Genomic DNA, 14,357 nt, shown 5'->3' with positions numbered 1-14,357 from the left:
GCACACTACACACTGAAACACTTGCGCACACTACATTGAAACACTTGCACATGACACACTGAAACACTTGCGCACACTACATTGAAACACTTGCGCACACTACACTGAAACACTTGCACATGACACACTGAAACACTTGCGCATACTACACTGAGACAATTGCACACTACACACTAAATCACTTGCGCACGCTACACGGAAACACTTGCACACTACACACTGAAACACTTGCGCACGCTACACGGAAACACTTGCACACTTGTCGATCAATTCCAAAAATGGAAGCGATTCTTTGCCAATTAAATCCCAGATTTAGGCAGTGGATAATCTGCTGTTAAATCATACCGTGGGCGACCGGACGTGCCACTGAAAGTTGTTGGAGGAATTATGAGAATATTGTTGCCTTGATGTCTTTGGCCCGGAGATTGTTGTAAAATGAGAATTAGACACTGATATAAAGACTCCAAAAGAGTCGTGCATTCTCTCACCACAGGCCCTTCTCTGCGCCCAACTACACGTATGATGGACTGAATGGTTCTTGTGTGGTGCTCCAGTTTTAGTGTAGTGTCTGTGTATCTTGTATGGATTCCACACAACGCAGGACATCACGCAAAAAATTACGGATATCCTCACTGTTACCAGAAATACGCAATGGCTAATCAAATATGAAAAGACTAATAAAAAATAATAAGAACAAATGTTTGTTCATCTCTGAAAAGACACAGAGCACAGGAATTAGTCATAAAAGATTGAGAGATTCTCTCTCTCTCTCTCTCTCTCACACACACACACACGTCGTGTTTAATATATATACGAGTGTATGTGAAGTGTAGTGCAAATGTCTCAGTGTAGTGTGCGCAAGTGTTTCATTGTAGTGTGCGCAAGTGTTTCAGTGTAGTTTGCGCAAGTGTTTCAATGTAGTGTGCGCAAGTGTTTCAATGTAGTGAGCAAATGTTTCAATGTAGTGCGCAAGTGTTTCGGTGTGTTGTGCAAGTGTTTCAGTGTAGTGTGCAAATGTTTCAATGTAGTGCCCAAGTGTTTCAGAGTATTTGCCCTAGACGGCCTCCCATACTTTTGAAACTTTTTGAAGCAACTGCTATTCCATTTCATCTGTTTAAATCACACAAACAAATTTTAAGTTTTGTCACTAAACATTTACCTACTTAAGTGAAAGGCAAAAATGAAAAGAGCCACCACAGATTTCCTTGAATTTACAAGAAGGACTAAGAAGGTCTAAACCACGTTAAAACTAGTTCCCCTTCAACTATAAATGTCGATTTAAGAGGCAGATCCTTGCTTCTTATTCAAAGTTTTTGTATTCAATCATTTAGTTCCACTTTAAATGAGTCAGTTTAAGAGTCTTATTTGCGCAATCCTCCAGCGTGTTATTGAATGCTCATTTTTACCTTAAACAGCTATGCAAAGCTAAAGCTAGCGCTAGGATTTATAAACAAAACTCATTTTGAAAAACTTCTTTTAAAACACATGACCATGTGTACATCATGTCACTAAAACATCAAATCAAATCAAATTTATATATGTAGCCCCTTCTACAACTGAGGTTGTCACAAAGCAGCTTCACATATTCAGTATCAGAACAGAACATTTGAATTAAAGCCCAGTGTGAGCAAGCCAATGGCAACAGTGTAGGAACCAAGACTCACAAAGGATCCATCCTCCTCTGATCAAACTACTGATAGAAATTTAAATTATTACCATTTAAGTGTCATTAAGCTACAGTATAATAATAATAATATTAATAGTGACATCTGTCTGTGGGCATAATAACAGTGCATCAGATTGGAAGCATCAGTCAGAGTGTTGCTAATCTGAGTCCATTTCTACTTCAGTGTAGTTGATCATGGTGAATGGTCAGAGGCAACAGTAGATGGAAGTGAGCAGCTGGTCTGGTGTGGAGTAGACTGCAAGAGAATCCAGCAAACAATCTTCTGCCATTTTCTCAGAAAACAGTAAAGAGAAGCGGTTAGTTTGGTTGAGTGCAGTAGAAAAGCGTATGTGAATATTTTCATTAGCGTGGTGGCAGCTCTGACTAACAGACTGGAAGGAGGGAAACCAGAAGGAACACAGACATTAGCGCATCCCCAGACAATGACATCCATCTGCTCCACCATCCTCAAACAAGAAATTGTGAGCACAGCATCGCAGATCACATCATTCGAGTTTACCATGATTCCCCATGTCCATGAGTTCCAGAAACTACAACCTTAAACTAGAAGAGGTTAGTTGCCAAAAGCAAGATTTAAACATAGTGACTGTGTCTGCGTCCTAAACACTAGCTGGAAGATTGTTCCAGAGCTGAGGGCTTTGTAGGAGAAATATTTCCCCCCTGCTGAAGTCTTATAAATTCTGGGTATTAGTAAGAGGCCAGAGCCCTGAAATCTGAGTAATCTTGGTGGGTCATAGTGTGTGATGAGGTCTCGCAGGTATTAAGGGGCAAGACCATACAGGCCTTTAAACGTTAGTCAAAGAAATTTGAAATCAGTACGGAATATAACTGGAAGAAAGTGAAGGGCCGATAATATTGGACTGATATAATCAAATTTTCAAGTTTTAATGAGTATCCTGGCTGCAGCATTTTGAATTAGCTGGAGTTTACTCAGGTTTCTGCTGGAGCATCCTAATAGTAGCACATTGCAATAAACTAATCTAGATGTAATAAAAACGTGAACTAATTTTTCCAAATCTGGAAGGGGTAAGGCATTTCTTAACTCAAAAGCAATGTTACGAAGATGTAGGAAAGCTGTTTTTTGGAATGTTACGTATATATGAAGATCGAATAATAGATCTGAGTCAGTTACAATGCCCAGATTTTTAGCTGATGAGCTAGGAATTAAAGGGAAGTCAAAATTTTGTATTAAGTCTGATACCTTATTTATAGCAGGTTTGGAGATTCTTTGGAACATAGAAGGAGAACCTTGGTTTTGTCACTGTTTAGTTGTACGACATCCAATGTCTTTTACACAGTCCTCCATTTTCTTTAGTGTTGGTTTGTCGTCTGGTTTGGTTGATATGTATAACTGTGTATCATCAGCGTAATTGTGGAAGGTAATGCCATGCCTGCTAATAACTCTGCCCAGTTGCAGCATGTATAATATGAATAATAAAGATCCTAAAATGAAGCCTTGGGGAATGCCAAATCTCTCCAAATCACATTTTTGTGTGAATAGAGGAGATATTATATACTTTTACAAACTGACAGCGATCTGTAAGGTAAGACTTATGCCATGATAGTGCCGTTCCTGTGATTCCAACTATGTCCTTTAGTCTTTCTAGCAGAATATTATGGACAGTTGTATCAAAAGCTGCACTGAGTTCAAGTAGCACCACCATGGATACACAGCCTTGATCCGAGAATAAGGTCATTTGTTATCTTAACTAAAGCCGTTTCGGTGCTAGGGTGTGGCCTAAAACCAAAATAAAATTTTTCATACATGTTATTTTTATGCAGGTAGGAGCAAAGTTGTTGAGCCACAACTTTTTCTAAGATCTTATATATGAATGGAAGGTTAGGGATAGGTCTGTAAGATCTGATCAAGATTTGGTTTCTTGATCAGGGGTTTAATAACTGCTAGTTTAAATGCTTTGGGTATGTGATCCAGTCTAAGGGACGAATTTATGATTGTTAAAAGAGGATTAATTATGACTGGTAAAACTTCTTTAAATAGTTTTTTTTTGGTATTGCATCAAGTGTGCAGGTTGTAAAGTTTGACGTGTAGATGATGAAAGCTCACTCCATGGTACAATGATAAAACCCATACCTTAAAATGAATAGCACAGAAACTAGAGTGGAAATGGCGATCAACCAAGCTGGAAGTGTTACACTCTGCCTGGAAGGACAGGCTTATTGCGTATAGAAATCCTCCCGCTAAAGCTCACTCAGCATATCTGGCCTCACTGATCTACAATAATAATTATAATCCTGCCACATTGCCCTGGCTTGCTCTCCTGGGGATTTTTACATTATTTACATTTTTACATTTCATGTTAAAATTTATCTTTACTGGAATTCTGTGAAGCGTCTTTGTGACAACATTAGTTGTAAAAAGCACAATGCAAATAATTTGATTTGAATTTGATTTGAAGAGTACTCTAGGATTGTCTTTATTATTTTCAGTCAGTGAGGACAGATGTGTTGAACGTGCTTTGACAAGTGCCCTTCTATATTCTATAAGGTTGTCTTTACAGGCACAGTGAAATACTTCCAGTTTAGTCGACTGCCATTTCCGCTCTAATTTCCTTACAGTTTGTTTTAAGGTGAGTGTTTCTTCATTATACCATGGAGTGAGTTTTTTCTGTTTTAGCTTTTAATACTTAAGTGGTGCTACACTACCTAAAGTTGATTCAAATTGTATTATCTAAATAGTCAGTCTGTCTAGCTCTAGTGCGTCTGATGGCCCACTGACTGAGGTCAACAAATCAGTGATGTTTTCAGTAAATGTAGAGGCTGTGGATGGGGTTAGTGTGCACTTTAGATAGTAACGTGGGTATGTACATAATCTATATTTATAATCTAAACTCAATTTGTATGAAAGGTAGTGGTCTGAGACTGATTGGGGTAGTATTTTTAAGTTTTTTTATGTTAGTGTCCAGGGTAAAAAAAAATCTAGTGTGTAGTGTTTGATACATTTTGGATGAAACCAAGAGAGTCTATGATTGATGTGAATCCCTTTTTTAGTGGATCATCACACAGGACACTGCTAAATTAGCAGCTAATTCACCAAATTCTTTTATAAATTCTGAACAGAGCCCTGGTGATCTGTAAATATTTATTAAGGAGAGTGTGTTCTTATTTGTGGCTGGGTTAATTATGTTGATGTACATCATTTCAAAAGAAATAAAGCTGTAACCATGTTTTTGGTTAATGTTCAAATTGTTTTTGTAAATTAAACCTAATTCACCACCTTTGCCTGTCAGGCTGCGGCGCTTGATTTAGTGCTAAATATTCATAATTTCTGACCCATGTTTCACTAAAGCATAAAACATCAAATTTCTGAACCATTATACTTTAATTTATAAACTAGTGAAACACTTATATTTGCTGTGTACTACCAAGATTGATTTCTCCATTCCACCTTAAATTGGTAAATATGTGACGCTTTTCAAACACAATTCTTACTCCTTAATTTGTTTAAAGCACACACACCATGGAGAAACACACACAAATCAGCCTCAGTTTCTTTAAAACAAACAAACAATGGAATTTACACCTTTCAATGATGTTGTTATTCACCTTCTTCATATAAAACACACAAAACACAGTGCCGCCATCTTGCAGACGGCTCTCTGGGATATGCTAGTGCTTCAATCTATTCTGTTTCCTTAATCCATGACCACACACTTTGGACATTTTATAACCAATTACAGTACATTACAGATTGCTCCCTCAACATTACAAACATAAATATACAAATTTGTTTCAATGTTCATTTCAGATTAAATAAAAATTTATTTAATAAAATATTCGCTAACGCACAACGAGCTATTTCACTTCAGACCATTCGTGCTTTAATACACCACAGTCGTTTAGGAAAAAATGAGCGAGAGAGAGAAAAACTACATTTCCCAGCATGCCACGCGGCGGCGACACGCTGAATGTTGTTCGGGCAGGAAGGTTTAAACATTTCTCCTGCGTCTGGTGTTTTCTAATTATTAAACCACATGCGAGTACATAAGCGCAGTTTGTATGTTTCCTGCATCTGTGCCGTTGTGTTTATCTTCGTTTTTACCTGGAGCCTCTGTTTTCTGATGTCCAGCGGCACAGGTTCGTGTAGTTTAACTACGTTAGCACTGGGTGTGGAGCAGCGGAGCTGTGTGTAGAGTGACAGAACTGTCGTTATGAGCTGTAGTGCTGGAACTTATCCACCGTCAGAATCTGACCTCTGTAAAGTTTACTGGCTTATACGAATCAGGTTCTCAGAGCTGTGTTCCAAAGTCGGATATAAAAGCGATTATAAATGCGGAAAAGTGAGACAAACCCCCTGTTCAAATCCTTTAACCCAGAAACCATTAAGTAAAGACTTGTCTACAAACGTCTTGATACATTTATGGCTTACAAGGTTACTGGTATGCCAATGCGATGTTAGGAGTCTTGCCCTTAGACTTTTATTGGTGTAGCACAGACTGGTTGCCCAGACCCGGAAGCAAACCCAGGGGTGTTACCATTGAACCACACCAACCACCAGCCTATTTATCAACTGTGAAATATGTACAAATGCTGTAGATTTAAATATACAAATACGCTAAATGCGTTTTTAGTAAAAGATTTTTAATTATTTGTGTTTTACCATAGCAGACTTTTAAATGAAAAGCAGCTTTATTCTGCTACAGGGTCAATAATGGACCAAACACTGGATTACTTTCTCAAAAAGGGCACAATATCAGTGAGGGACGCTGCTGATATCAACTGGTATCATGCAGCCAACAGCAAGGACAAAATTAAAGAAGCAGTTCAAGGTGGGACACAGATTTTAATATTTTTTTGTTTATTTATTTAGTCCTGGAATATATCCATATATATTGGGGTTAATATTTTTGTGGAAGGTCCAGCCCAGATGATTGAAGCTGATGTTCTTCTCAGGGGTCATGACCCAGAGGAGCCCATAATGGCTCATCCCCCTCAAACAGACAGTGACATCACACTGCGGGAGTGGCTGAGCACAGTGGCCAACTCCGACAAGGGCATCAAACTGGACTTCAAAAGGTCAGTGAATGCTGCTGTATAGGAAGTGTGATAAACAAATTGTATTTTCATTTGGGTTTCTTGGTGTTGTATTAGGAATTAGAGATACACCGGCATAAAAGCACATGCCAGTAGACTCAGTCCAGTGTTCATCAGCTGTTTTAGGTATTTCATCCTGCATAATATCACCACTGCATTATAAACCAGAATGCTTCAGTGTGTCATTGTCTCATTTTGAGGATATTACCATAACATATTGTTGAACAGAGCAGAGTGGATCTCGTAAAGGAGATATTTTATTCATTTTCATCAGTGCACAGATGAAATAGAATAAAATGTCTCCTTTACAAAATTCAACATGACAGACTGAATCCCAAAACACACACTTTATATAGTTTTCAACCACATAGTTAAACTGACACTTATCATGAGCTGCACAGCTGGATTTAAACATAGTATATAGGAAAGTGTGTACATAAAAACAGCAAATTAAACAGGTCAGAGCGAGCTAGACAGAAATACAGAACAGGCTATAAGAGGCCACAAATAGAAACGAATAACAATACCCAAAATAATCCAATTCAGGGTCGCGGTGGGTCCGGAGCCTACCTAGAATCACAGGGCATAAGGAGGGAACTCACCTTGGAGGGGTTGCCACTCTCTCACAGGGAAACACACACTCACACATTCACTCACACCTATGGACACTTTTGAGTAGCCAATCGACCTATGTGTGTTTTTGTACCGTGGGAGGAAACCAGAGCACCCGGAGAATATCGACGCAGGCACAGGGAGAACACACCAACCTTCTCATCTTTCAGTTCCAGCCTTCCTCAGTGATGTGTACTGACTGTACATTCTATTTAAATGTTTGATTGCTTTGGGACAGGAATTTACCCTGTCTTTGCATTGTTCAGTCTTGCAGCATTGGAGCCCTCAATGGCTCTGCTTGACGAGGCTCGTTCACAGCTGAAGGGACCCGTGTGGATAAATGCAGACATTCTTCCGGGGCCTGGGGGCCAGGCAACCCCCCTTGATGTAGAGTCCTTCCTCCAGGCAGTGGCTCTGAGGGCTGAAGGGGAAGTGTTCTCTCTGGGCTGGACTACTGGTTGGTTTCCAGATACAGATAACCCAGGTATAATGTACCTTACACTTTTTTCTTGGATATTTTCTTGGAGCTTGTATAAAAGCGATGCCGCCACAGTATTACAAGGGCGTTGAATTGAAATTATTCTTTATTTAGCCTCAGAACATGTATATAGATCTGGCAACCAAAGCGAACACCATTATATAAAACCACAAAATAAATAGATAAACGCTTAGACGAGTAGATAGAAGATTTTAACCACTTCAGTCTCATCTTCAGTAGCAGTCTATACATTATCTTACTTTAAAGACTATAAAGTAATAATATTTTAAATACCTGCACATGCAAATTTTTGTTCTGCTTTGCTGCAAAAATCTTCTGCGAATTAATTACTTCAGATATATCAACATTGCTTTGAAGATGCTTTCAGTTGCCTGAAGTTAATAAATAGTGCTTATCTCTCCAGAGAACACAGTTCCTCTGCTCCACAGCCCTGTGCTGGCAGTCTGTATAGAAGCTCAACTGTAGTTTAACACTTCTGACCTCTTGTTAAGCAGTATGGTTTGAAGGCATTGTATGCCTGTTGTGTACGGTGAATTAAGCTATGGTGTGCAGTTATTTCAAAGGGTCCTGTTCTATTGCACATTGTTTTCTAAGGAACAGCTGTTGTAACATCTGTTTTAAAAAAGCAGTACTTGTATAATCACTGTAGGAAATGAAATTAAATGCTCTGGAGTAGATGCAGAAGTGCCAAGTGTGGACTGGAGGGTGTGAATTGTTAGAGTAACAGTACAGATGCCAGTTTCCAACAAAATAAAACAAAATTAATGATCATTAATGACATGTTAGTGAGAGACCTGGGAAATTTGCACTCTGCAGAGTGAAAGAAACATCCGTTCACATTTTATTATTCTTTACAGTCTTTACAGACAAAGAAAAGGGAGGTTTTGTGATACAGTGCTGCACAGTCTGGTCCCATACCTTCATTTCAAAAACGAAAGTGCTTTGTGTGAAACAGACGTACATTTTCTCCTGGTCAACGCCTCAAACCTCGTCCTTTGTGCATGTGTGTCAGTTCAGGAGCATGATCTGTTCAGACTGATGTCAGATACAGGTGACATTATACAGACTCTGCGAACGGCAGAACAAAAAAATCAGATTTGGGCCTCTTTTACCTGCTCTGTGAATGTAGCCATGGAGTTGTATGCATGTGCCAGAATGCCTCACATTCACACAACCAAGTGATAACTTAAACTGGGCTTTAACTACACTATATTTGCCAAACATATTCACCCACACATCCAAATCACTGAATTCAGGTGTTCCATTCACTTCCATGGCCACAGGTGTATAAAACCAAGCCTCCAAGCATGCAGACTGCTTCTACAAACATTTGTGAAAGAATGGGTTACTGTCAGGAGCTCAGTGTATTCCAGCATGGTACCATGATTGAATGCCACCTGTGCAACCAGTCCAATCATGAAATCTACTCACTACTAAATATTCCACAGTCAACTGTGGTATTATAACAAAGTGGAAGTGATTGGAAATGACAGAAACTCAGCCACAAAGTGGTTGGCCACGTAAATTAACAGAGCGGGGTCAGCAATTGCTGAGGCAGATAGTGTGCAGAGGTCACCAACTTTCTGCATAGTCAACCGCTACAGATATCCAAACTTCATGTGGCTTTCAGTTTAGCTCAAGAACAGTGCATAGAGAGCTTAATGGAATGGGTATAGTGTAGAACACACACTTCACCTACTTAAAAATTGTACATTATTAATACAAAATTAAACACAACTCAGAACATGCCCCCTCCAGGGTGTATTCCTGCCTTGCACCCAATGATTCCAGGTAGGCTCTCGACACACTGCGACCCTGAACTGGATAAGCGCTTACAGATAATGAATGAATGAATGAACTCAGAACATGACGTTATACTGTCCACTCATTATAGCTTTATAATTTTTCATTCATACTGTATGTTTATACACTACTCTACTACTCTATTTTTATCAAGCAGAAGAGAATGGGTTCATTCTGAGTCTTGGTTCCTCTCAAGGTTTCTTTATTTCTCTGAGCAACGTTTTCACTTCCACTCTCACCTCAGCGATGCTAACTTGTGGCTAGGACCTGGAATTCTCTAAACCTGCTTTGTGATGAAACCAACTGTAAAAATTGCTCTATAAATAAACCTGAACTGAGTTGAATACCTTCTGGGAATCACACTCAAGTTTGATTTCACTTCTGTCCTTTTCTTTGTGGCAGGTTACAGCTGGGAGATGGTTCAGCAAATGGAAGAGGTGTGTAGACCTTTGAAGCAGCCAGTGACATTCCCAGTCCGTGCAGCTCTTCTACATCGGTCCTTTCCTCAGTTACAGTGGCTGCTTCAGCAGTCTGAAAGGTGATTCTCTTGTTTTCTCCAAATATTTGCAGAAACTCATTTTAATGGGCGAATTTAACTCTTGTGTTCTGTAGCACATAAATTGCCCGTATAATCTCCATAGAAAACAGTTGCCAGAAGAAAAGAATAGTATATGGCAGTCAAAAAGAAGCTTGGATCTTCGTGCCCTAAATTCGCTAAAAGGCACTGAAGCGTGTGATGGAACTCCATCCAGTACCTGTGGGATGAGTTGAATTGCCAGAATGAATTTTCTAACACCAGTTCCTGAACTCATTAATGCTCTCATGGCTGCCATCAAATTCTCACAAAAGTGTTAAAACATCTAGTGCAGGGGTCACAAATAGGCAGCCCGTGGTCTGAGTCCGGACCCAGATGCTGTCCTATCTGGACCTGGACCTATAACTGATAAACTATTAAGAGCTGTTTAATTTTTAACAGTGTGTTTGTTTTAAGGGCAGCACGGTGGAGCAGCAGGTAGTGTCGCAATCACACAGCTCCAGGGTCCTGGGTTGTGGGTTCAAGTCCCACTCTAGGTAACTGTCTGTGAGGAGTTTAGTGTGTTCTCTCCGTGTCTGTGGGTTTCCTCCTACGGTCCAAAAACACACGTTGATAGGTTGATTGACTACTCAAGTGTCTGTAGCTGTGTGTGTGTGTCACCTTGTGAAGGACTGGTGCCCTCTGTAGGGTGTGTTCCTGCCTTATGACCAGTGATTCTGGGTAGGCTCTGGGCCCACTGCAACCCTGAACTGGATAAGTGGTTACAGACAATGAATGAATGAATGTTTGTTTTAGATGGTGTGACTCTTCTAGTCATTACAGTTTTAGGGCTCCAGGAAATTACCAGACTAATCGCATGCGTTTCTGCATATCACACGTGAGGCTGCTCAGCCAATCAGATCTGTGTATTATGATAAGCGCTGTGACTCAAATGAGTGACACACACAAGGCAGGGCCCCAGACACTGTTGTCCTGGGGCCAGTAAAAATAGCCCAAGGGATGTGATTAAACATCTTTTGGGACACTTTTAACATGACAGTGTTGTGTGAGTTAAAACCAGAAACTTTAAAAATATGGGAACAATTACGGGGTTAACGCTGAACATGGATACCTGTCCTTCAGCATAAAGAGCCAATCAGCTTGTTGTCAGTGGATCAAGTCCTGCCCTCCAGCATTAAGAACCAATCAGACTGCTGGTTATATAAAGCAGCAAGTCTACTGCAACTACAAGTCGTTAGCGACTTTATTTACATATGCATTTTTTTTCAAAATCATTATTTTATTTGTAAATTTTACTTGAAATTAGAAAAGGACAGAATATTTGCTGTGTATGATATTTATAAATCTTGTTGAAATGTATTGAAATGTAATTGAAAGTGTAATTTCAATGACATTCAGTTGTTGACTACAAAAAATGTAGCTTTAACTACAATGCTGCTTCAGTATGCAGGATATGGTACTGAACGTAATGCAGGTTATACATTATTTTCCAGACATTGGCTTGAGAAAATTTTGTCTAACTGGACCCTAATGAATGTTATTTTATTACCCCCCATCTAGTGTATCCTTCCCACAAGAATATAATCTGTTGCTGAAGTATATGAGTGCCTAACTTCCAGTTAATATTCTTGATTTTAGAAGAACCATTGTATAAGCAGGTGGCTACACATTTGGTACATCAGTATTCAGCATATCAGAGACAGAGGTTTGGTTTCCATTTGCTGCTGTCTGTTTGCCTCCTAAGTGGCTGTTAGTGGTGAGCTGTTGATTGCCTGCTTGATTGGTTTCGTGTAATGTAACAAAAGCAGTTCATCAGAATGTCTTTGGAGCGCTACTGGGGTAATTTGGGGGCCTACTCCTCCTCATGCATTTGTTTGTGACTAGAATAGTACCACTCAGTTGAGCCCAAGATGTGTGGGGGTAGTACTCTGAAGGGTTCTAATCTCCCTTCTCCAAACCTAGTGCACTTCAGAGGCCTGCTTTTTCCCCTAGATGTGACTGCGCAAGCTAATGCCTTCCAGAGAATGGCCCATCCAGATCTCTGAGCAAATTACCCTCAACAGAGAGACACTCAACAAACCACACCACTTGATCATAGACATATTCACCTTTTTATTGTCCAGTGGATTTACTGACACATTCAACATTTTCTTCATATGAGCAGAGAAAATGCTACAGCAGTTGTTCTCAGACAAGAGCTCGGACACAGCACAGACAAAACAAATAAACTAATGTGCATTCAAAAGTCCTACTATGCCGTGTGTTGGAAAAGATCTGCAGTCTAATCTCAATGCTCAGTGCTGGAGTGGCATTTTCTGCGCATTTCTGTAGAGATTACAATCCTTATGTGCAATGGAACACCTGCGGAACTCCCTAAACTAGCTGACAAGAAATGTGCCTGTTTGCAGAAAAAGACTATGCCATGTGTTCCCATGTGTTTGCTTCTTTGAATTATCCAGGGTTCAGGCCAACTTGACCTAAAAAATAATTATATATTTTTTAAAAATAATTTTTACAGTGTATCTCATTTTTTAGTCAGACATTTTAGATGTGCTGTGCCAAATTCCAATATATATATATATATATATATATATATATATATATATATATATATGTTTGAGCACTGCTAGCAAAGGATGGACAAGTTTGTGAGAGCAGGTCATTTTTCTCAAGTCACAACTTCCAAAAGGAAAACCAGAAAATATGATGAGGCATGTCTTAAAGCAAGCTCATACAAGTCACTGAAGAGATAAGGGTATAAAATGTGTCATTTTTGCAGAGCAAATGTACAGGTTTTAGGCTTCTATTTTGTTTTTGTGTTTTTCTATAAGTAGTTGCAGTTATGTATGAATGTATAAATAAATTTCAGCGGAGCTTGGAAGTAAAAGATGTGTACATGTGTCAATATGAGGTGGGGTTTTGGAGTGAAATGGGGGTTGCAAAATATTCTTTACAAAGGGGGGCACAGCAGAAAAAGTTTGGGAACCACTGACTTACAGTGTGAGCAATTGTCAAACTTTTAATTCTTTGCTGCCATAAAAGGAAAACGAAATAGTAATAGGAATAATAAAATTAGAAAAGTAGGATATTTAAAGCACAAAATATAATGGTGTCAGCATGTAAGGCAATCATTACTGAGGGCCCTTCGGGACCAGATTTGGATTGACATAGTGAACTGACATTCCACTCTGTTAAAATTATGTCCCCCTCTCCCTCACTTTGTCTCACTCTTTTTCTGTCTCTCTCAGGTACACTCTGACTGTATGGACAGGCCAAAACGACATGCTGAATGTGGAGGATCTATTGCTTTATAGGCAGAATTTTAGCAAGTCTAGAATCTACTATGATCTGCTGGAGTCTCAGGTTTCCAAGTTTAAAACACTATCTGGCTACAACTGACACACAACCTGCACAAATGGAACAGGAAAAGGAATTTTTATAATACTGATTATAGAAGGTTAGGGATTTGTGTCAGATTTTTAAAAAATGTATGCATAGTTAAATCACTGACCTGTAAAATGTCATATGGAGCCAAGACTGTTTCCAGTAGTGCTTCCAGAGCCTCTAATTTGTAACTTCTCACCCAAAGAAAACCGTTTTTTTCCAGAATTGTTTTACCATTATATATATAAATATATGTATATTTGTAAAAAAAAAAAATGAAACTGTTAGCTTCTGTAGAGTGAAGACTTTTACACAAAATCATTCTCAGTTACTTAAATTTCATTGAAAGTCACAAAAATGTCAAATAAAAGTTTACAGACCAAAAACAATGTCTGGTATAAAATTATTTAGTGGAAAACGGTGTAAACTAATGCTTTACAGTGGGTGTGTTTTATAATTGATTAGATATAAGGTTTTTGATTATGGTGTATTATTTGCACTACTCTTAGCATTGTAATGAGACTAAAACTAACCCATTCTTCCATAAATTGCCAGTGGCTAAATGGAGTACAACGTCTTGTTTTTTTTAATTGCAACACATTGTAAGATTGTAACATAGAATTGGCACATGTACACAACTGAGGGCACTAAAGAAAGATTGCACATCAACAAGACACAACTGAACTATAAGGTGCAATAAAATCTTTCTAACTAAAATATATCTGATTTATGAACATAGCACAATTAAGGAAATTTGTGTTTGGTAGATTATTTCTTTGTTGTAA

General features: G+C 38.9%; 1 protein-coding gene across 3 annotated transcripts; it reads left to right on the top strand.

Annotated features, from left to right (window-relative positions):
* Positions 1–5,579: 5,579 nt before the first annotated feature.
* LOC136677192 (protein FAM151B-like) lies at positions 5,580–14,106 on the top strand. Of its 3 annotated transcripts, none has more exons than XM_066654648.1 (6): positions 5,580–5,782; positions 6,349–6,474; positions 6,562–6,721; positions 7,618–7,835; positions 10,056–10,191; positions 13,437–14,106. In XM_066654648.1, exons 1-6 carry the CDS (start codon positions 5,680–5,682, stop codon positions 13,585–13,587), a joined length of 894 nt encoding a protein of 297 aa, XP_066510745.1. In that variant the 5' UTR covers positions 5,580–5,679; the 3' UTR covers positions 13,588–14,106. The 3 variants fall into 3 exon arrangements, with proteins under 3 accessions (XP_066510745.1, XP_066510746.1, XP_066510749.1); XM_066654649.1 differs by having other exon boundaries at positions 5,644–5,782; positions 6,333–6,474; XM_066654652.1 differs by having other exon boundaries at positions 5,671–5,782; positions 6,311–6,474.
* Positions 14,107–14,357: the final 251 nt, after the last annotated feature.

The sequence above is a fragment of the Hoplias malabaricus genome, chromosome X2, assembly GCF_029633855.1.
Source record: "Hoplias malabaricus isolate fHopMal1 chromosome X2, fHopMal1.hap1, whole genome shotgun sequence".
In the NCBI taxonomy this organism is placed as follows: Eukaryota; Metazoa; Chordata; class Actinopteri; order Characiformes; family Erythrinidae; genus Hoplias; species Hoplias malabaricus.
Note: the sequence above shows the minus strand (reverse complement) of the source record. Positions and strands in the feature narration are given on the sequence as shown.

Bases quoted from the DNA above. Each gene is read 5' to 3' on its own strand.
- LOC136677192 (XM_066654648.1), top strand. From the start codon at position 5,680: ATGCGAGTACATAAGCGCAGTTTGTATGTTTCCTGCATCTGTGCCGTT. The intron at 6,475-6,561 runs GTGGGACACAGA...TTTTTGTGGAAG, and splicing joins AATTAAAGAAGCAGTTCAAG to GTCCAGCCCAGATGATTGAA. The intron at 6,722-7,617 runs GTCAGTGAATGC...TGCATTGTTCAG, and splicing joins ATCAAACTGGACTTCAAAAG to TCTTGCAGCATTGGAGCCCT.